The sequence below is a fragment of the Carassius gibelio genome, chromosome A21 (assembly GCF_023724105.1).
Source record: "Carassius gibelio isolate Cgi1373 ecotype wild population from Czech Republic chromosome A21, carGib1.2-hapl.c, whole genome shotgun sequence".
NCBI classification, from domain to species: Eukaryota; Metazoa; Chordata; class Actinopteri; order Cypriniformes; family Cyprinidae; genus Carassius; species Carassius gibelio.
Genome location: NC_068391.1, coordinates 25,257,862 through 25,281,662, shown reverse-complemented (window position 1 = coordinate 25,281,662; position 23,801 = coordinate 25,257,862). Strand labels below are relative to the sequence as shown.

The 23,801-nt window shown below is 39.3% G+C and overlaps 1 protein-coding gene and 1 long non-coding RNA gene across 2 annotated transcripts; both read left to right on the top strand.

Annotated features, from left to right (window-relative positions):
- Positions 1-16,713: 16,713 nt before the first annotated feature.
- LOC127941934 (gap junction alpha-8 protein-like) lies at positions 16,714-19,897 on the top strand. Its single transcript, XM_052537430.1, has one exon. The coding sequence runs from the start codon at positions 16,868-16,870 to the stop codon at positions 18,044-18,046; it is 1,179 nt and encodes a 392-aa protein (XP_052393390.1). The 5' UTR covers positions 16,714-16,867; the 3' UTR covers positions 18,047-19,897.
- Positions 19,898-20,793: 896 nt separating this feature from the next.
- Positions 20,794-21,758, top strand: LOC127942056 (uncharacterized). The gene is made up of 6 exons (XR_008149251.1): positions 20,794-20,910; positions 21,026-21,083; positions 21,168-21,285; positions 21,411-21,444; positions 21,578-21,607; positions 21,703-21,758. It is a non-coding gene; the product is annotated as an uncharacterized LOC127942056 (long non-coding RNA).
- The last annotated feature ends 2,043 nt before the right edge of the window (positions 21,759-23,801 follow it).

The window sequence follows — 23,801 nt, the reverse complement described above, 5'->3', positions numbered from 1 at the left end:
GAAGATGATCTGTGGGAGCTTTTCCAGAAGAATTGGGTGTGTATGTATAAGAGTGTGATCAGCAGTTTAATGCTGCTGACAGCGTGACTGAAATAACTTGACATCATGAAACTAAGAACAGCAGAAGGAGCAACAAGGCTAAGCTTCAGAGACTGAGTTTGGCCATAAGATACTCCTTCACAAGTCTCTGTTCAAGGCTCCCTTTGTGTGTGTGTCTATTTATTCAAAGATAATCTCCTGGGAACCGTCATAACTGTTTCTTCATCAGGTTTTTCCAATTAGTTCACAACATGTAAAATGATTAGAGAGACCTAATACTGATTCACAGCCAAATTCTGCAAGGTTAGATTAAATTAGATCAGTGTAATACCTAAACTTCATGCTCAAAATATTCCTCAACTTCTCAGACTCTGATTAATGTCAGGAAGCCATCCCTATTAGGAACATAGATATTTGAGTTATGTGACATTTCAAGTAATTTTATTTCTTTTATTATGACATTTATATTTATATTTTTAAATTATATATTACATTTAACTGTTTGTAAATTGAATTATAATATAATATAATATAATTATTTATATATTATACTTTTTTTGCAAGAAATGTTCAGCTGTCATACAGTCATCCTACAGGTGATTGCAGATTGCGACAAGGAAACACACAAAAAAACTCTCAACAATGCAGATTAATTTTTGATATTTTCTATATTTTTGGCCACGACTGTATATGTCCATCTAAGGTGTCCAACTATGTCTTCCCTAGATGCGTTTCTAGGGAATGGATGTATACACACACACACACACACACACACACACACACACACACACGTTTATATGTACCTACACATATTAGAAATGTAAGGGATATTTAAGGCATTTCGATTCTCCACAAACTGTATGTTTAGAATTGTTTCCATACCTTTAATAGTTGTGAATCAACATGTGTCTGTTGAAGATCCAACAGGTGTGTGTTTGTCTCTGTCAACTGATGGGTAAAGAATTGGCTGTTTTGTGATGATGCTCAACAGACTCTTGATCGCTCTGCCTCTTCACCTGAGAACACGGTCTCTTCTGCTGTTAGGATGTGCGATTAGTTGTCAGAACTACTTGGTGGACCGACAGTCACCAAGCCTCAGAGACCTCCAGACTTCAGCAGAAGCTTCACCTTGATATATGTTTATGTGATCAACGATCCTGATGGAACGATCTGGAATAGGGTCAGACTGGTGATGCTTTCTTATTGCTGGGGATGTTGAAGAGCCGAAAGAGGTATGTTAAAACCTCAGTGAGAAAAAGACAGTTTTTTTTTTCTATTGTATCTTCCTGACTGGGCCAAGATGTGGACACAACGCTGTTTGCAGACAGATTGATTCTTGTTCACCTCTCTTCAGTATATTCCACAGACGGATGTTGAAAACTGACTCTCTATTATGCCGGTTGACGAAATGTAAGCTGTCTCCTTCAATGATAAAGCTCAAAATTGATGGATGCCTCGCTGTGGTTGTTCCGCAGTCTCAGTGTTTGAGAAAGGGAAGATGAATGTCTTTATAGATGCTCACCTCTGTTGTTTCCACCAAGAATGTCTCTTCTGATATGTCTAGTGTAAAATAAACCAATCAATTCAGTCTTCTCTTTAGATGAGTCCTAGTCCTTTCAGTGTCAGGGACAGATTACAGACTTGCTGATAATAAGAAACAGCTGCTAGCAGGCCGACCACCGTCATGTACGATCTGGACGTGCCCTCATACTCAGAGGACATGTTAAGAAATACCAACAGAGCCGTACCACCTCCTTTCCCTCCCTTTCCTTTGCCACCTCCTTCTCCTCTTCTTTCCTATCTCCTCTCACAATATCTGACTGCCACTCTATTTTAGTTGGAGGAATATCTCCTCATCAGGAAGGAAAGAGAGATTGTATTTAGCAGTAATGGAGATTTGACCAAGGCTTGTGGTCTCCTGGTAATTATTTGGAGTTCTAAGGTTCATACGATGCAACGTTCTTTTTTTTTTTTTTTTAATGTGCGTCTGACTCAATAAAATCACAGATAGGTCGATATTACTGATCTGTAAGAGTAGTATCTTGAGGCAACAATTTTTTTTAAAGGTTCAGAACTCTTAAAATGTAAAATGAATGAGAAAGAGTTCATAAAAAAATTCACTGTGACTTAATTTGCATTTCCAAAGACCCCAAGGTTAAAGGTTCAGTTTTTTCCAAAATACCAAACTTACATTAAAACATCTGGGATTGGTAAGATTTTGACATATTTTTGAAAGAAGTCTCTTATGCTCAACAAGACTGCATTAATTTGATCAACAATAAAACAACAAAATGTTGTAAAATATTATTTTAATTTAAAACGGCTGTTTTCTATTTGGATATTTTCAAATTTAATAGCAAAGGTACATTCTGAGCAGATTCACATCCTTCAGAAATCATTCTAAAATTCTGATTTTCTGCTCAAGAAACTACTATTATTATTATTATTATTATTATTATCAATATTGAAAACAGTTGTGCTGCTTAATATTTAGCTTTTTTCAGAATTCTTTGATGAATAGAAAATGTAAAAGAACACCATTTAATTGAAAAAGAAACACAAATGTCACTTTTGATCAGTTTAATGCATCCTCCTTGTAAAATAAAAGTAAGTGAAAACATAATTTGAGTCAGGGAATCAACATTTTGCATAGGAATCGTTTGAACTTTAAACTGAAATTTTGTTTATAATCAGTTTATTCTTCAGTTTAATCAAGATTATGAAAGCCATTAAATATCAATGTGACACTTCAATGTCTGCCAAGCTATTAAAAGCGCCTTGGGCTTTTCTAAAGGAACAAGAGGGATTTACAATGCAGTTTCCTATTGCCTTCCTCACAACCTTTTAAAAAGTAAGATACCACACTACCAACTTGACAACAAATATCTCTTTTATAATCCTTAACGTTTATATGAGTGATGCAGGCACATGATGCATTCTCAGACATGGCATTGGCAATGGGACATTGAAGAGACCCACCATGTGACCGGACTAGCTTTGGGGCGATGATTGTTCAGTTACATCATTCGGAGTTTGCTTTCCTTTTTTTCTATTTCTGACACCAGTTGCAAGACTGTGATCTCTGATTAAACATGCATTTTTAACTCTAATCACAATATGAACAACAATAATAATGTGGCTTGCCTTAACAAACACAACTAATGATACAAACTGATGTTGCTTCTGTTCCTTTAATGTGTCTCCAGAGCAGCTCTGGGTGCAGGAACCACTAAAGGTAAAGTGTGACTGTGGCACTTGAGGTTGTCATCAACAGCACTGTGACTAACAGCATTCTCTCATCAGCCCTGGTCATACGGACTGTGATAAAATGCCTTTCTCTTCATTTAGCTCGGCCAAAGGACTGTGTGAAGAGAACTAACTCTGTGCCCAAACCACACCACACACCACATATAAGCCAAGGTCAAAATTAGTTCTCCTCAGCTCTGCTCACATCTAATATATCCATTGAATTTAATAAGATAATGGCACTTTAAAGTGATAGTCACATCAATTGTATTTCAACCATCATTTATTTTACCCAGAATTCATTGCGAGGACTGTTGTAAGTGAGTGACCTGCCCTGACCCCTCACATTTTAGACACCTAGACAGTGTTAATCCACCTGATGATCTCATGTGAAAAGACAAACTTTTCCTTTATTTATTGCTTTTGTCCCTCATTTTGACCTTTATTGTCATCCTAACAGCCGAGTGGATTATTACGGGAAAGGCCTCGGCAAACATTCTCTAAAGCCAAAGAAAACACTGGGACTGTTCAAAGTGATATCGCTGTTGTTTTTTAAAGAGACGGAAAAAAGCAGAACAACCTCTTGGTGTCTGTCTCCATCTCCTCTTGTGTTCTGGTGTCAAAGTTTCTTTTCACATTCACCCTTTGGAAACAATTGGAGAAAAGACGGCAGCTTTCAAACTCAGCAAAAATCTTTACCGAAAAATTCCTATTGATCACAATGGTTATGCTGATACCGGCTTAGACCCTTTCAGATCTGACATTTAAAGAGGAAAATAATAATAATAATAACAAATCGCCATTTTGAATGAATGAATGAATGAAGGTTTATTTGGTTACAAAACTTAAGACAAAATGTAAGTACAGCAACTACAATACAAACAAACGGGGTAACCGAAAAGGTGTAGGCTGAAACCGATGGCTTATTACGCCTACCCTATTTACAAAACAACATCTACCCATCAGAAATTAAGCATAAACAATATATGTGAATAAACATATACATATACACACATATACATACATACATACACATATATATATATATAGACACACACACACACACATATATATATATATATATATAAATATATATACACACACATATATACACACTGTATATATACCCATACACTGTACATACATACTGTATATAATGCTTGTTTGTTACTTGTTGTTTCAATTTATGCACAACAATTATACATAAACTTTTCTTAGACAATTTTTCTTAGACATCCATGTATTTGTCAAAAATGTATTAATAATAAATGGAATTACTCCTCTTAAGATCATTGGTGAGACCATTCCAGTTTTTATATAAAAGTTATTCACAGTGACCACAAAGAGTATGTAGACACTATAGTTTATTATGGTGTTTGCAATGTTAAAATGTTCTTGTAAAGTCTAAAACATTCTGTGATTTAAAAAAAAAAAAAGTCTAATTTTTCCTTAACTAAATCAGTATCTTGTAAATTTTGAACTCAATTAACACTGAGTGGTTTTAGTTGATGAGTATGATTGATTGTCAAGATGAATCTTCCTCTTTTTAACCTCCTTTTCAGGGCCACAGGACTCCAGTCTTCTTGTGACTTGTGACCACTCTGCGTTCCATCTTTCTATTGTATTGCTATGGGCCTATCTTTCTTCTTGCTGTACTCAAACCAACAGGAAGTCTCATATCCATATCCTTTGATCACATTTTCTCCAGCCAATTTAGTATTGTAGGTGATGCATTAAAGGCCATGGACAGCTGGGACTCTTGGTCACGGTGTTGTTACATAGTTGTTTGTCACCATGAAGGAAATTAACTATTTTAAACCCTAAATGCTATGTATGTGGTGTAAATGACCGCAAAAATATGTATGTGTGTGTCACTTTAAATGTGTTGTGTGTGCGCACGCACGCTCTCTACGTAACGTAAGCTGTAACGCAGGTAGAAGAAAGAGGTGCGGATTGGAGCACATTGTGGTTCTCACATGGCGTTTACAAAAGTTTGATATATATATATTGTAAAAAGTGGATGCACTTTACGTTTTGGTTCATCTAGTACCCTTTGGCAAGCGGAGCGAGGTATGTGTCTTTTATTGTGTGTTTTGCATGTTGTATTTTAAAGTAATATATAATTTCGTATGGCACGTGTTATTTGTCGCTCTTTTGGTTAATTTCTCATGTATGTAATAATTTATTTGCCTTTTGGGTATCTGTAAATGTGTATTTGTTTAAGTAATCTGTCATTTGTACATAAGTTTTTTATTTATGAGTATATTGTTTCTTTATGTAGTTTCACGGTGCTACAACACAACGTTTCTCGAAGTCACGGTTAATGGCGCTCAAAGCGAGCGAAATAAAGAAGATTAAGCACCCGTCGAAACTCTCTGTCTCGTTTGTCGACGCCAAGGGGCTGCTACAGTGAAACTCGACGCTTATTGGGACTCTGCATCGCTTCGCTGCTGGCCTGTTCGAGAGAGTTCATCACAACGCCGCACGAGGATCAATCAGCACGGCGCTGCGGACGTTTGCGCAGTCACAGCGGATCGTGACGTCATTATAACTGGTTAAAGGGAAAGATCGCAAGGTGGTAAAAAGGCACCGTTTAACACTACAGATGAGATTGAGACTGTGAGTTAAATCGTATTCCCACGTGAGCTGCATCCATTCAATGGAACTCTGTAAGTTGACATGTTCAAATGAAAAGGAGAATATTTTTTGGACTTTTAAATTGAAGGATAAAACTACAAGAGACATTTAAATTGAATAAGTCAATTCACAAGAAAATATTCAAGTTTACTTGATTATTTAAAGACTATAAAAACTTGTGTGTTAAATTTGAACGTTGATTGTTGAAGATTTATCTTGGACATTTAAAAAGTCATACACAAAGAGTACAGTTAACTTTATTACTGTTTGTAAACTGACATTTCTGATCTATTACAAGGGAAATATTTAAATGTTAAAAGTGTTCACAGTTGTGCATTTGTGTTGATTCTCCTTGCTAATATTTTGAGTGCTTACATTTTAGAGGTCTGATGGAAATGGTATCACTTATAGCTTAAGTTGCCCAGTTTAAAGAAGTAAACAACATTAAAGAGGCCATGGAAAACCCACCTGAAAAGGAAGTTGAACCAGTTGAGGAGATACCACTTCCAGCTGAAGAAATAAGTAACCCACCAGTGCAACAGCTCAGAGCAAGCTCACGTGAAAGAAGCTTAACAGAGAAAGGTCGAGAGATGCATGAGCTCGAAGCAAAGAAACAGGAAAAGTCCTTCCATAAGACATATGAGTCCTGGAAGCAGGCTGCAAGAGAGGCTAGATCAAATTTGAAAACATTCTGTACACGTGAAGACCTGGATCAAATACAGCAGGACATTCAAGGCAGACATGATTCAGTCTATCAGCGTTACGAAGCAATTCTGCGTAACCACACAACTACTCCAGACATTGTTAAACGTATGGATGCCTGCGCTGCACTAACTGCAGAGATCACTGATCTTGTCAGTAAACGACTGGAAACATTTAATGAAAGTTACAATGAAGAACTTGTGAAGGAAAGAGTAAGGCAAGTGCTGAATAAGGATGAATATGGATCCGTCTTTGGATGTACAGTAACAAACACCGTCGTTTCAGAGTCATCACTGGGATCCGATAACCAATCCAATACTTCTAAAGTCTCAAGTAAGTGTGCTGATGCACAGGCAGAATTTGCAGCGAAACTGGAACAAGCTAAAGCTTTACAAGAAATTCACAATCAACAAGCTAAGCTTGATCAGATGGAGCATGACTGGAAGCTTTGTGAATCGAGAATGTTAGCGGAGATAAAGCAGAAGGAGGCTGAAATGCAGTTAAGGCTAGTTGAGGAAAAGAAACGGCTACAACAGCTACAAGTTGACAAAGAAGTTAAAGTAGCAGCAGCTCGTGTCAAAGTGTATAACGATTTAGAAGGCAACCTTCATCGCTGTGAAGATGACGAAGGCCCTAGCATTCACACTGGCTGCCAAAGGACAGAGCTTACATCTCAACTGAACCCGGAAGCACAGTCGTTCCTACCTCAGCAAGCATCATGTGAAGGATATGGAGTTACATCACCTCAGGAAACCGCAAATCTAGCTCAAGCAATAGCAAACTCACTAAGCACACATCGGCTGCCTGTTCCAGAACCCACTGTCTTTGTTGGTGACCCTTTAAAATTCATAGATTGGAAGATGTCATTCATGGGCCTCATTGATCGAAAACCTCTTCCTTCTGGTGAAAAAATGTTCTATCTGAAGAATTACCTTGCTGGGGAAGCTCGCAAAGCGGTGGAGGGATATTTCTACAGAAATTCTGAGGATGCGTATCAAGGTGCCTGGAAAGTGTTACAGGAAAGGTACGGGAACTCGTTCGTCATCCAAAGAGCGTTTCGAGACAAGCTGATGAGATGGCCCAAAATTGGAGCAAATGACCCACTGGCATTACGAGACTTCACAGATTTCCTACAAGGTTGTGTCGAGGCAATTCCTCACGTAAAAGGATTAGCCATCCTAAATGATTCTGAAGAAAACCACAAGCTGTTAAAGAAACTCCCCGAATGGATTGTGAGAAAGTGGAACCGAATCGTGGTGGAAGAGCTAGACACATCAGGTGACTATCCAAGTTTCAAATGCTTCACAGAATTTCTGCAAAAGGAAGCAAAAATAGCTTGTAACCCTATAACCTCTGCACTATTTGTGAATCAAAGGAACACAGATGAAAGGTTCCCCAAGCACGCTAAGGCTCTCAGTACAAAGGTTCAGGTGAAGGACTTGAGCTCAAAAAGACCAGAGACGTACAGCTCTAAGCCAAAGACATCGTGCCTTTTCTGCAAAGATGAAAAACATCACATTGCCCAATGCTCTACATTTGCTAGAAAGACTATTGAAGAAAAGAAAGCCTTCATTCACGAAACTCACCTCTGTTTCGGTTGTCTCAGAAAGGGACACATGAGTAAAGACTGTAGAAGAAGACATACATGTGGTACGTGTGGTCGAAGTCATCCTACCTGCTTACATGAAGAAAGGGATAAAGCTCCTTCAAAGGACCCTAAAGGAGCATCTACGAATGTTCAAGCAAGTGAGGAAGTTCATAAAGTCATGACCCACGCACTCACTCAATGTTCTCCTGCTACTTCCAGCATTGTGCCAGTTTTCATCTCTACAGTGGACGAACCCCAAAGAGAAGTACTAACTTATGCTCTACTTGACACCCAGAGCGACTCAAGTTTCATCTTGGAAGATCTTCTTGAAAGTTTGAATGTTGTCTCACAACCTGTGCAATTGAGGCTCAGCACCATGACAGCTGCTGACACGATCACTGCCAGTAAGAGAGTCTGTGGACTTAAAGTAAGAGGACTACAATCTGCAAGTTCTATACCACTACAGCAAGCATACACAAGAGACTTCATTCCAGTAGACAAGTCGTATATTCCCACCAAGCACACAGCGCTTCAGTGGAGTCACCTCAGACACTTAGCAAGTCAGCTGTCACCACTTTTGAACTGTGAAGTCGGACTTTTAATTGGATTTGACTGCCCATCTGCTCTAGCTCCCTTGGAAGCAATTATAGGTGGTGAAAATGAGCCTTTCGCGCAAAGAACTGTGCTTGGGTGGAGTATTATAGGCCTGTCTAATCCACACCTTGACCGACAAGGAAATCAGAGTTTTGTCCACCGTGTTGCAGTAAAGGAAATACCTGTCCCATCGGCCAATGATATCCTGAAAATTCTTGAGTCAGATTTCAATGAAAAAGCTTATGAGGATAAATGTGTGTCACAAGAGGATGTTCGTTTCATACAGCACCTCAGTGCCAATATTCATCAGAAGGATAATGGACATTACGAGCTTCCTCTCCCATTTAAGTGCAGCAGCCGACCCTCACTACCCAACAACAAAGGGCTAGCAACTGCTCGACTACAACACCTAAAGAAACGGCTCAAGTCCAATAAACAGTATTATGATCACTACAAGGCTTTCATGGAAGAGATGATTATCAAAGGTGATGCAGAACAAGCTCCAGCTATACTAAGTGGAGAGACAGTGTGGTACATCCCACACCATGGGGTGTACCACCCTCAGAAGCCAAACAAGCTGAGGGTGGTATTCGATTGTTCAGCAAAGTTTCGTGGTATATCATTAAATGACACACTTCTGACTGGGCCTGATCTAACCAATTCCTTGGTGGGAGTGCTGTGCCGTTTCAGAAAGGAGCCAGTTGCAGTTACCTGTGACATAGAGAAGATGTTTCACCAGTTTCTCGTCCCACCTGATGAACGCAATTACCTGAGATTCTTATGGTGGGAGGGTGGAGACTTGGAGAAAGAGCCTCAAGAATATCGCATGGCAGTCCACCTCTTTGGTGCCACGTCTTCACCTGGGTGTGCTAATTTCGGCCTAAAGTACCTGGCACAGCAGCACAAGGTTAACTATCCTTCAGCCTCAGCGTTCATTGAGAAGAACTTTTATGTGGATGATGGGTTAACCAGTGTTCCCTCAACCAGTGAAGCCAAAGAACTAATAATGCAAGCTCAAAGAGTGTGTAAACATGGAGGTTTGAGGCTTCACAAATTTAACTCAAATAAGGAAGACGTTCTGAGTTGTTTAAACCCGTTAGAAAAGGCAACAACATCAAAGCCTCTTGACTTTAATCTTGAAGCAACACCAGCTGGACGTGTACTCGGCATTCAATGGTCAACAAAGGATGACACATTCAGTTTCAGCATCGACCTTAAGGATCAACCATTGACTCGCCGTGGTATTCTGTCTGTTATAGCCTCTCTATATGACCCTCTTGGGTTTGTCGCCCCATTTATTCTACAGGGAAAGTGTATCCTACAAGAACTTTGTCGTAGAGGTACTGAATGGGACAACGAACTTCCTGATGACGTGCGTCCTCAATGGGTGGATTGGAAAAACGATCTTCTGAAACTCAAGGAAGTATTGATACCAAGATGTTATCACCCACATACCTTCAGTGAAATAGTCAGAACAGAGTTACACCACTTCTCTGATGCGAGTAATGTAGGATATGGTGCTTGTTCCTACCTCCGCTTCAAAAATGACAAGAGTGAAGTCCACTGCTGTCTGGTGATGGCTAAAGCCAGGGTCTCACCTACAAAGGTCATAAGCATTCCCAGGTTAGAACTCTCAGCCGCTGTCATATCTGCCAGAATGAGTGTCATGCTGAAAAATGAGCTGGAAATGAAGATTGACCAAGAGTTCTTCTGGACGGACTCGCAGGTCGTTTTAGCATACATTAACAACGAAGCCCGTAGGTTTCATGTTTTTGTCGCAAATCGAGTGCAGCTGATACGAGATGTCACAGATCCTAGTCAGTGGTGTTACTTAAATACAACAGATAACCCTGCTGATTATGCATCTAGAGGGCTTAATGCGTCTGCCATCTCTACATCAATGTGGTTATCAGGACCCAAATTCCTGTGGCAACAGGAAGTAAATGCAACACCATACACACCTGTGAACCTGCTTGTCGGTGATCCTGAAGTTAAATTAGTCCAAACCTTTGTGACCTCCGTCAGAGACGGAGCAGACATCCTCAGTCGCTTAAGTCGATTCTCTTCTTGGTCTATGCTTCTAAGGGTGGTTGCAAGAATAAACAGATTGGGCCACAAACAGATGTACAACGGTGATCATGTGACAGTTGAAGAACGTGAGAGAGCTGCTAAGGTGGTCATCAAGCTTGTACAGCAGCAAGCATTCTCAAAGGAAATGCAAATAATTGAAAGAGGAGAAGCTCTACCAAATTCAAGCGCACTGTACCCTCTGGATCCTATTTTGGACAATGGCATCCTCCGTGTTGGTGGGAGGCTAAAACACTCATCTCTCAGTCAAGATCTAAAACATCCTGTAATACTTCCAAAAGGTAACCACATCACTAAACTAATTCTGTCACATTACCACACCAAAGTTCGTCACCAGGGAAGAAGCCAAACTCAAATGGAGTTAAGAATGAATGGATTCTGGATCATTGGAGGCAGTAAGTCCGTCGCTAAATTCATACACAAGTGTGTGCAATGTCGGAAACTCAGACGACCAGCTGAAGAACAGCGTATGGCAGAACTTCCCAGAGAACGTGTTGAGGTTTCCGCTCCATTCACGTACTGTGGTATGGACTGTTTCGGGCCATTTATTGTGAAGAGAGCTCGTAAGGAGCTTAAGAGATATGGCCTATTATTCACTTGTCTATCATCTCGTGCAGTCCATATTGAAATGATTGAGGACCTATCTACAGACTCCTTTATCAATGCCCTAAGGTGCTTTATCAGCCTGAGAGGAGCAGTTCGCAAACTTCAGTGTGACCACGGCACTAACTTTGTTGGAGCTAAAAATGAATTCGCAAAATCACTGAAAGAGATTGACACCAACGCCTTAGAGATCTTTCTTACAGAAAGGCAATGCGAGTTTGTCTTTAATGCTCCTTCTGCAAGCCATGCTGGAGGTGTCTGGGAGCGTCAGATACGTACTGTGCGAAATGTACTCAATGCCACACTTGCTTTATGCCCAGGCAGGCTTGATGACGCATCACTCAGAACGCTGTTCTATGAAGCAATGGCCATTGTAAACAGCCGCCCTCTAACGGTAGATGGGATTAATGATCCAAATTCACTCGAACCATTGACCCCAAACCATCTGATAATGATGAAATCTGATGTTGCTCTTCCACCTCCAGGAAAGTTTGTAAAACAAGATGTGTATGCCACTAAAAGATGGCGCAGAGTTCAATACCTAATCGAACAATTTTGGAGTCGTTGGAAGAAGGAATACCTTCTCAACATTGCAGCACGTCAGAAATGGCATATTCCTCGCCGTAACCTTCAAGTGAATGATGTTGTAATCATCAAAGACGATATACTTCCCAGAGGTCAGTGGCAATTAGGCCGAGTGGTGGAAACCAGTGAAGGAAGTGATGGTCTTGTAAGGCGAGTTAAGTTGCAGTTAGGGGAGCGAAAACAAAATCAATGCTCCAAGCCCACAGTCATTGAAAGGCCCATCCAAAAATTGGTGGTACTTATTGAAAATGAGTAATCAGCGACTGCTTTGTGATATCATTGCATCAGACCATGTAATTAAGTTCTATAAAACCTAACATTTTAGACTTCACATGCATTAAAACTGTGAAGGCGGTCATATTGATGTGCAGAAATCATGTTCTGATTCATTCACAGTTTGTTCTGTTCTTTCATCTCATAATTGGTGGGAGTGTAAATGACCGCAAAAATATGTATGTGTGTGTCACTTTAAATGTGTTGTGTGTGCGCACGCACGCTCTCTACGTAACGTAAGCTGTAACGCAGGTAGAAGAAAGAGGTGCGGATTGGAGCACATTGTGGTTCTCACATGGCGTTTACAAAAGTTTGATATATATATATTGTAAAAAGTGGATGCACTTTACGTTTTGGTTCATCTAGTACCCTTTGGCAAGCGGAGCGAGGTATGTGTCTTTTATTGTGTGTTTTGCATGTTGTATTTTAAAGTAATATATAATTTCGTATGGCACGTGTTATTTGTCGCTCTTTTGGTTAATTTCTCATGTATGTAATAATTTATTTGCCTTTTGGGTATCTGTAAATGTGTATTTGTTTAAGTAATCTGTCATTTGTACATAAGTTTTTTATTTATGAGTATATTGTTTCTTTATGTAGTTTCACGGTGCTACAACACAACGTTTCTCGAAGTCACGGTTAATGGCGCTCAAAGCGAGCGAAATAAAGAAGATTAAGCACCCGTCGAAACTCTCTGTCTCGTTTGTCGACGCCAAGGGGCTGCTACATGTGGACATTTTGTTTGTCTGTTTTTTCGGGTCATTCCAGCTCTTGGAGGAAAACATTTAGCCACACTAATGGGTATTTAGCCCTTTGTCAGAAAGGCGAATCCAGAATCCAAGAAAGACTGGACACTGTCCCATCAAAGGTTTAAGATTAGATTTCCAGGGGAAGCTGAAAGTTTGTTAATTACAACAAAAGGTCATCCAAACACAGTAGTTTAGAAGTTAGCTGAGAGCGTTCTCCATTGTATTCAAAGCGGTTGTGCAACTCTAAAAAGTGGCATACAGAGATATATTTGGGGTAGTTTAATAATCTCATTCACAGTCTCTCTGCACTGCAAGTCATACAGTGAAGCTTCATTCACTCTTTAGTCTCCCACATGGAATGGAAGTGAACTGAATCAGGTAAATCCTCCTTATTGTAGCTGGTATCTCTGGCATGCACAAAGAACAGAGAAGAGAGAGACCCACATTGGATCCATCAAATGGCTGGCGCTAGAATAGAGATTAATGGGGATTAACATGGAAGAACAAGAGGATGGGCACATTGATTGAGTTCTATGTGAGTCTGGAGCAATATTTAGAGACTAAATCTACTTTTTACAGATTTAAGAGAGAGAGAGAGCGGTACAGTCTGTTAGTATTGCTCACAAAGGCATCAAGTGACCCCTTGTGGTATGTAAAATCAGTAAGAATACTTAATAGATCTTCTGGAAAGGCCGGACGTTATAAAATTGTGGATGATAGTCTCCAGAATGGGATGCTAGTGTACTAGTTTTCCCAACAGGATTATAAACTAACTTAACTAGTAAAAACTCCCATCATCAATTAACCATCATGTAAACCATTTGGTTGACCAGCTAGACCAACCCTAGCAAGTATAAACCACCTTAGACCAGAGTTTCAGCAAGGGATCTTTGATATAAATATTAAACTGTCCTTGCAAATGCTACTGTTTATTTAGTAGTACACAAATCCCAAGTAAGATTAAGTCCCAGTTATTCTAAGTAAAGCTACAATGTTTCACTAAAATTGCAAAAACAACTCAGTTTTTGTGCACATCGGATGTGTCACCCCTACCCTTTTCCCCCGCTAATGGCTAATGCTACCTGTATGCTAATGCTAGCCACTGTATCCTATGTAGATTTATGTCTGTCAGCTAAATCGTCCCTCAGGAGCAGGAAACGTGGCGCAACAGCATGTAGGCAGATCGGTGTAAGATAACTTTGTTTGAGGGATGGTCCTATGCTTAGCCATAGCCTGGGGCCTGCTTCATTTGCACAATCTGGGATCATGCCTCAGTGCGCACGTTTAATGGACACAGCGGACTTCATCATGACATCATGCCTTTGTTTGAAATCCCAACACCCATTCACCAGTCTGCTGCTGGCTTAGGCTGCCAGTGCCGGCAATATCAACAAGTAGCACCTTTAAATGAAGGCTTCAGGTACAAGCTAACATGAGGACTGTTTGCTTCAACTTTTAGCATACTCTAATCCAGATGGTATTGAGATATTTGTGTAGGAAAAATCCATGTAAGAGTACTAGGATAGGATGGAATATGTAGTTGATTTATTGTCAAGCTATATTGGTTGCCCAAAATTAAAGTAGATGCCTAAAACAAGCCTGCTGGTCTCTTCTTTTCTCTCAGCTTTGTTTTTGCTGGTTTTAGAGGGGTTTTGGGCACTTATCTGACTGGAAGACTAGCTTGGCCAACCATATGGACAAGCATAAACAAGCTAAGACTTAAGATGGTCTTAAGCAGGGATGTCCTGCAGGTTTTAGCTCCAAGCAGCTCCAATACATTTGCCTGGAAATATCTACATTAGTTACAGTGGCCTTCCAGGACAGGTTTCGATTCACCTGTCAAAAGGTTTCGATTCACCTGTCTAAGACCATCTTAAGTTTTAGCTGATTTAAGCTGGTCTAAATGGTTGACCAACAAGTCTCCCAGTCTGATAAGTGCCTGACAACCCCCCTCCCCCTCAAAATCCAGCAAAAACAAAGTTTGGAAACAAATTTGAATGCCCCTGTTATACACACACAAAGTATTCATTGTTTTTGGGACTTCACTGGCAGTCCAGTTATTATTATTTTTCTGTTAAAATGATAGTAGAGGGATATTTATTTCCTGCTCTTGTATTTAATTCTATCTATAGTTAATGCAACAGAGTTATTGGGTTTATCATGTCAGTCTTAGTCTATTATTGCTATTAAATGTTTTAACACTGATCTTGTGATGCATTCCAGAGGTGTTATAGTGTTTAATATAAAGAAGATATGCAATTGCACTGCCTCCACCCACCAAAAAAATCACAAAACCACCCACTGAACATCATTCTTCAGTATCAACCAATGGTAACACTTAGTCCATGATGTTCATTTCTAAAGCACATTCCAGTTGGATGAAAAGTGGTCCACACAGTCTAAAGCATTATCCAGAGAGGGGTTAATGGTTGAGGTTTCGACTAATTAGACTTGACTCTCTTGGCTTTATGTTGCTATAAAAGCATATGTAAAATTTGGCATATGGTATTTAAATGTAAATTTAAATGTTATGTATTATATTTTATATATCCAAATGTATTTTTACTTTTCATGACTAGCATTGTAATGTATGATCAAAATTTCAGTGCATTGGTTTAGTGATAACATGGTGTTTTATAGCCATGTCCTGATGCATTATTGTCACATGAAGAAAAAAACAAGACGTTTGCCATGACTGAGTTTGATTACACAATGTTATTATCCATTTATGATAAAATAACAAAATAAACATATTTTCTTGATTGGGATTTAAGTTTAAAAAAAGTGAAGCTAGCCTTCAAAAATAGAACAGATCTATCATTATGATGTGACCACCTTCTCTGATGCTTGTAGCATAGCATTAGCTTATGTCTATAAAAATGGCCATGTGAAAAAATGTATGTATAAAGCCCACCTAACCACTTCCTTTGAGTCAAGGAACCAATGCTTCTGAGAAATGTAACCACATTTTATAATAGCTGACAGATACTTATAACGATACTGCTAATTCAAGTAACCTAAGTGACAGTGTAGAGAATCTAAATAGGTCTTGTATGCTCCGAATCATGCGCCATGTCAAGTGTACACTTTTAAAATGGCCCTTTTCCCAGTGCCAGTGTCACATATGTTCCCGTTTGTGTTTGTGAATCCTATTGTACTACGCGTCACTGCATGCGTCGCCCTCTGAATAAAGGCTGTCTGGCTCCCAGCTTAAATATTGCAGCAAACTAAAAACCAACCATCAAACTGGATTCATTCACTTCTGCTCACTCGGGCGACAAGGATTGGAGGCCATAGGTGGGAACCAGAGAGCAAAAAGTTCACTTCACACCACAGTGTGCCAAGGGAAGGTGAACACAAATACTCTGGAGCTCTTACTGTGGCAAGTTGCCCATTTTATGCACTTTGCCTGTTGCTGTTTGTTCTATATAGAGTACTTTTGGCATAGACCTATGCATTTGATTCAGTTGTAGAGATTAATGGGGTCCTTTTTTCTTTTTTTAAGAGTCGGATGTGAAATTTGAGAGTTTTGATACTTTTTAGACAGGGTGAAAAAATCACATATGTGATTGCTTGGATTGGTTATCTTTCTAACTCTAGATGGTTATCTTTTAGAACTAAAGCTGCAATTCCGATCCTTCCAACATTGTTTGGGACAGTCTACATCAAGTTTATTCATACATTTTCAATACTAAAAACATTTTGCATATCTGCCTGCTTTTAAACCTATCTTTTGTTTGCTCCGCAGTGCTGACAGTCAACCATGGGTGACTGGAGTTTTTTGGGCAACATCCTCGAGGAAGTAAATGAGCATTCGACGGTAATCGGTAGGGTGTGGCTCACGGTCCTCTTCATCTTCCGAATCCTCATCTTAGGCACGGCTGCGGAGTTTGTGTGGGGCGACGAGCAATCGGATTACGTGTGCAACACGCAGCAGCCGGGTTGTGAGAACGTTTGCTACGACGAGGCCTTCCCCATCTCGCACATTCGCCTGTGGGTGCTCCAGATCATCTTTGTTTCCACGCCATCTTTGGTGTACGTGGGCCATGCTGTCCACCACGTACACATGGAAGAGAAACGCAAGGAACGGGAGGAGGCTGAGCTTAACAGGCAGCAAGAGTTGAATGAGGAGAGGCTGCCGATTGCACCCGATCAGGGAAGTGTCCGTACGGCCAAGGAGACCAGCACAAAGGGCAGCAAGAAGTTCCGTCTAGAGGGCACACTCTTGAGGACCTATATCTGCCATATTATCTTCAAGACTCTCTTTGAGGTAGGCTTTGTGGTGGGCCAGTACTACTTGTACGGCTTCCGAATCCTGCCGCTCTACAAGTGCAGCCGCTGGCCGTGCCCAAACACGGTTGACTGCTTTGTCTCGAGACCTACCGAGAAAACCGTGTTCATCATCTTCATGTTAGCCGTGGCCTGCGTCTCGCTTTTCCTCAACTTTGTGGAAATCAGCCATTTGGGCCTGAAAAAGATCCACTTTGTGTTCCGTAAACCAGTGCGGCCGCAAGTTGAGGGTCCAGGGGCGGCCGAGAAGGCCTTGCCTTCCATAGCGTCCTCCTCCATCCAGAAAGCCAAAGGCTATAAGATGCTGGAGGAGGACAAAGCCACGTCGCACTTCTTCCCTCTGACTGAGGTAGGGGGAATGGGGACTGGGCGGCTGCCGGCTTCGTACGAGCCATTTGAGAAGAAAACAGACAAGACAACCACACCTAATAAAGACGTGTCTAAGGTGTATGATGAAACGCTGCCCTCCTACGCCCAGATGACCGTGATAGGACCAAGTGCAGCGGCAGGAGTTGTACGCAGGGATGAAGACGAGGATGAGTTGGCCATCGAAGCAGATGTGGAAGCCAGCGAGACGATAGAAGACACGCGACCGCTCAGCAGCCTGAGCAAGGCCAGCAGTCGGGCAAGGTCAGATGACTTGACGGTCTAAATAACATAGAACTGGATTAGAAGTGCAGCAGTGTCATTTGTAGTTTTGGGGAAAGTGTAGAAAGAAAAAACAAGAGAGAAAGAAAGAGGTGGCTTTCAACAACTGTTGCAACACTGATAATACCAGCTCTTTATTTTGAGGAAGAAACCGATTTTAAAAACATAATGCGGTGCAATTTTCATGTGGAAACTTGAGAGCTTGATTTTTATTTTATTTTTATTTTTTATGCAGCAGTATTTTTTGTACTGTTTTTATCAAACAGTTAACAAACCAGAGTTATAGATCTACAGCAGCTAGATCTATGTACGGAGGAGGGATTTAGAAAAATATGTGCTGTTTTTTTTCTATCCAGAATTTTACTCGAAGGTGGGATTCTGATGTTTACATTTTCGGACTAGCCATTAGCTGAATGTTGTATGTGATATTTTGTTATTATTCTGATAAGAAAACTATCAGGGCATCATCCTTTTCACCTCAATAAGTTCAACCATACATGATGAGAAACACTCAATCAAGCTTCTTGATTTGTATGTGAATGGTACTGTGATGGATATGTGTATGTGGGAGGTGAAACAAATGCTGATAGTTGCACAGTCGTTCATCATGGCATAGTAGCAAAATATAAAGTATTCAAAGAAATGACCACCACTGATTTACGTTAAACATAATAACTTGTTTATGGTCTCACTGACTTACATTAAGAGTCTCTTGATTTTTAGGTTAGAGTGTTATAATTACATTAGCCAAAGAACAGATCGTAGGCCACATTCTTTCTAGTCTCTGCGCATACAGCCATGATGATGATGATAAAGATCACGCCCAATCAGCACAAAGTATTGTCCGGCAAGAGACAATAAAACAACATTACATGACATGTCACCACAGAGAGTCTGACATCCTTGATGTGGTTGGAAACAACATTTTAATACTTTGGCCCTTCGTGACATTTCATTAAAAAAGGCTAATTAAAATATTTTAAAGGGCAGAAGGATTTCACCTCTTTTACTGACTTATTTTTACATTTTTAACTATGCATTAAAATTTAGTATGAAATAATCAGTGATGTACGAGTATCAGTTTTCGATTGTTTATTTGATTTTATTATTTATTTTAATTTATTACTTCTGACCAACTAAACTGTCCCTTTGTTTCGAACACCTTTCACATGTCCAAACACATAATTTACTGAAATGTATAAAAACGATTCATTTCATGTCAAATGATGGTTTATGATAACTGGTATGTCAAATACCCTGCCAACAGTTTCATATAAGTTTGGACTGAATGTAAAACTGCTGAAGTAAACACAAACTTTCCCAGAACCTAAAGAATCGAATGAAACTAGAATTGAAAGGCTAATTTTCTGTACTATATGTGATATGTGGATAATATTATTTAATGGCAAAAATCTGCTTGGGCAGACTGCATGGGGTGATGCAATATTAGACCCAGACATAAATGGCACAAAGACATGAAGTAGGTCAAACAAACTAAAACAAATGCAGAACTAAAACAAACCCACACAAGCAGAGGAACGGTCATCATTTTGCCCCACTAGTTACTGTACTAATGTGAAGGATGGCATTGTCTGTTCACAAAGCTGATGCTTAACAGCAGTTAATAAAGTGTTTATCTCCTCTGTTGTGTTTTTCTGATAAACAGTTCTTCACGGTGTCTATTCTGAGAACTGGTTGGTGGAAACAACAATAAAACACTGAGGGTTGTTAAGATAAGAGCATGGGATTACTTCATAGAAAAGCTTGCTTTCATGATCTCTGAAATGCAAAATGAAACAGCAGCTATGACACATGTTACCACAGTTTGTAGCAGAGGAATAAATGAATCGTTCTAGAGCAGACAGCGATCAGCCTGTTTACCGAATCATGAAAGCACACATTAGATCTCGGGTTGATGAGAGCAAATCTAATCAATAGTTCTTAGCCGTGAGTTTCAATGGCAAAAAAAGTAACTGTATAAAGGCCTTCTGCCATTCTTTCCCCACATCATTTATCATTTCCTAACTTGTTTTTACTAACTTGTAGTCCTTTATTGCACCTATACAGAAATGATTGTCAGTTGAAACCTGTGGATATAGCCAATAAAAGGTCATGTGTGGTCAACAAGGCTGTCTGATAGTATTTATTAATATCACAGTGTGAAAAAACATTCTTTCCAACACAAGCAAGTTTACATATACAGATCTCCCTTGAACACATACATCGAACTACATCTAATATGCAATTGATTAATAAAAATATATACTAATTACTTTATTACATATGCATACATTTTATATGATGAATATATGTTAAACATTAATTAGCTTTTTATATATATATATATATATCCTTATTAGAATTATCCATTCATTTTTATTCTAATTGTATTGTTACATTGTTAAGTTTTATGTTTTTGCCAAAAAAGGAACAATTATTTATGGTAATAATTCAGCACCAGGGTACTACCTCCTGATACATTACTTTACCATGGTATTGCCACAGTCCCTTTAACAAGGTTAAGATGAGACTCAGAACACTTTACTGCTCTCTAGTGGTCATTTGATGAATTATTTAAGCTCTACAAAACCTATACTTCTGCAAAAAAAAATTAAATGGTTAAAGATGCCATTATGGACACGTTAAAATTATATTGATGTCTTTTTTTTTTTTTTTTTATTAGGACTTTTTTTTTTTTGGACTGAAAATTCTGAAAGGGTGTGAAATTTTGCAGAGCATTTCCTGTGTGAGGCGGCTGATAGGAAATGTGAAAATAGCCAACCACAGTGCAACATAACATGCAGACTTCACTCACACACTGCATTAACAAATGATTGCACGGCTTTACCAAGCAGCAGGCATCAGAGGGTGAGTTTTACCGTCTGTCTTTGACGATTTACACCACAGAGAAGTTTTTATTAGTCTTTATAAGAGGAAAACATAAGTGCAGAATTATTTACACTAATCTCATGCTATTTTGTAGGATGTCTTTTTGAATTCAGCAGATGAATGGATAACAATGGATTCCAATCAGACAATGAGTGAGCTGAGACTTGATGATAGATATATAGACAAACACACACCCACACACACATATATATACAACTTTTTTTTTTTTTTCTCAGGTACCATATCTTTAGCCACATTTTCAATAATGGTCGTGTTGTCCATCCTGTGGTGTTTTATTTTTTTATTGATATTCAGTATCTGCTTGTTTTTGTTGAAAATCCCGCAGAACAAAACGTAGGTCCCATCTTCCTATGTATATTTATTTAGATAAATGTAGTTGAATTAATTAAATGTAACATTTCAATACTACAGATTTCAATATTACAACATTCAAATTGGTTCCTGTTTCAATTTCACAGACAAAAATCACAGATAAAAACTCCGGAAGATGAGGTAAAATATATTTTTATATTCACTTCATTATCACTGTAGCAAATGCAACGGACAGCAGGGCATTGATATACAGACGGACAAGAAGTCTGATTGATTATTTATATTATTCAATGGTTATTGTTGTTTCTGAAAGGTCACAGATGCAGATGTTTCTTTAAATGAGGTATGAATTTTGAGAACTTTTTTCAGTTTTGCTGTCAAGCCTCATTTAGTATCCATTTATGTCAAGGGTTATTTTAGCTCTGTCTTTATTTTCAGGTCTCTGAAACGAGGAAGAAACGAGAAAAAAATAAAAGTTACAAAGAGAGGGTGAACTCAGTGTACTATGAGTGGTTTATGGATCACTCACCACGGAGGAATCCAAGAAATGCAGATCGTACAGCACAATACTAATTGTAAACTAATGAAATACTCTTTTAAAAAAAAGAGAGAGTATTGTTTTTGTTGCAGTAATGAGAAATGTATTAACGGTGAGTTATAACTGCAAACACCATTTGTTTTCATTGATCATGATCATCTATAAGAGGACGCTGTTGCACTTAATCACTACTTAGGTGAAATTCATAAATAACAAAATATTAAGAGACCGTTGAAGAAATATTTTTTTTGTGTGTCATTCATAACCTGTAGGATTTTTTAATGTCCATCCAGTGGAAGTCAATAGTAAGCAAAACTTCTGGTAACCAATAATTCTTAAAAAGCCTTTTTTTTTCTCAACAACATTGGGTTGAGTAAGGAGTAAGGTGGCAAGGCTCCGGGCCCTGATGGTTTTGTTCCGGACTCCGGAGTTAAAAAAAAATATATTTTAGAACCTCTAACAGGCGTGGACATTGATTAATTTAAAAAGGGGTGTTTACAGTCTATATATTTCATTGGTCCAGAAAAAAACTAACCGTCAGGTGAATGCAGTTCTTACAGGCCTATAAGATTGTTAAATGTGGATTGTAAGCTGCTATCCAAACTGTTAGCAAGAACACTTGAATCTCTCCTCCCTCAACTAATAAACCTGGACCAGACAGGTTTTATTTAACAAATGTTCTCATATTCCAATGTCAGGAGACTTTTGTAAAAAGAAGACAAAAGTTGTGACATTTGCCAAGTGTGGTAACCCATACTCAGAATTGGTGCTCTGCATTTAACCCACCCAAGTGCACACACAGCAGTGAGTAGGGCACACACACACACACACACACACACACACAGAGCGGTACGCTCCAGCAGCCTGTTAGCAACTGGGGGTTCAGTGCCTTGCTCAAGGGCACTTCAGTCATGGGTATTGAGGGTGGAAGAGCACTGTTCATTAACTCCACCCACAACTCCTGCCGGCACTGAGACTTGAGCTTGCGACCTTCAGATTACAAGTCTGATTCCCTAACCATTAGGCCAGAGCTGCCTCTGCCCCTTAAACATAATACAGTGTTCACAGATATCCAAAACTCAACTGCTTGCTGTTTCCTTAGATGCAGAACAGGAGTTTGATCGTGTGGAGTGGGTGTATATGTTTGAAGTGCTTGGCAAGTTTAATTTAGCTACAGACTTTATTATTTGGATTCAGACTCTATAGTGTGCACCAACTGCTTGTGTTATTATCAATGACCTTCTCTTTCTTCCTTTGCCACTGGGGCGAGGTACAAGGCAAGGTTGCCCTCTGTCTCCTCTCCTTTTTACCTTAATTCTGGAAGCCCTTGCAGAGAACTCACACTGATATCCAGAAGGTTGCGATTGGTTAGTAGAATTAATCTCATTAAAATGAACATCCTTCCCAAAATATTATATCCCATGCAAATGTTACCACTCTGGTTCCCTTAAAAGAATATCCCAGGTTTGGAAAGAAGTTTTTCAAAATTCATGGAAAGGGAAAAAGCCAAGGGTTAAGATGAAGATCTTACAACTGTCAGTATATAGTGGTGGAAATGCATTACCTAATTTAAAGTTTTACAATTGGGCTCAATTTTGAATTTGCCGCACTCATATTTAAAATCCCAGCTGTGTTGAAGAGTGGGCTGTGATACCATACTTGTTAAGTCTGCTTACAAATAGTAAGGGCCTTATTTATTTTATTTATGTGCAATAGACTGGTGATTATTACCCCACAAATTCTGAATAAGATGAATAGTAATCACTTTCCATTATGCAATAAATGCCAAAGGGAAATTGGATTCCACTTTCATGCATGTTTTTGGCATTGTCCAGTCATCACAAAGGTTTGGGAGGGGGTGACACGGAAGATGGGGAATATTTTTAAAATAAACTTGACCAAGAACCCAGGATTTTATTTTATTTTTTTTGCTTGCCCATCACTTTCCCTTTGGTATGGAGCGATCTTTAGAATATTGCACTGCAGTGGTTAGGGGAGA

Bases quoted from the DNA above. Each gene is read 5' to 3' on its own strand.
- LOC127941934 (XM_052537430.1), top strand. From the start codon at position 16,868: ATGGGTGACTGGAGTTTTTTGGGCAACATCCTCGAGGAAGTAAATGAG.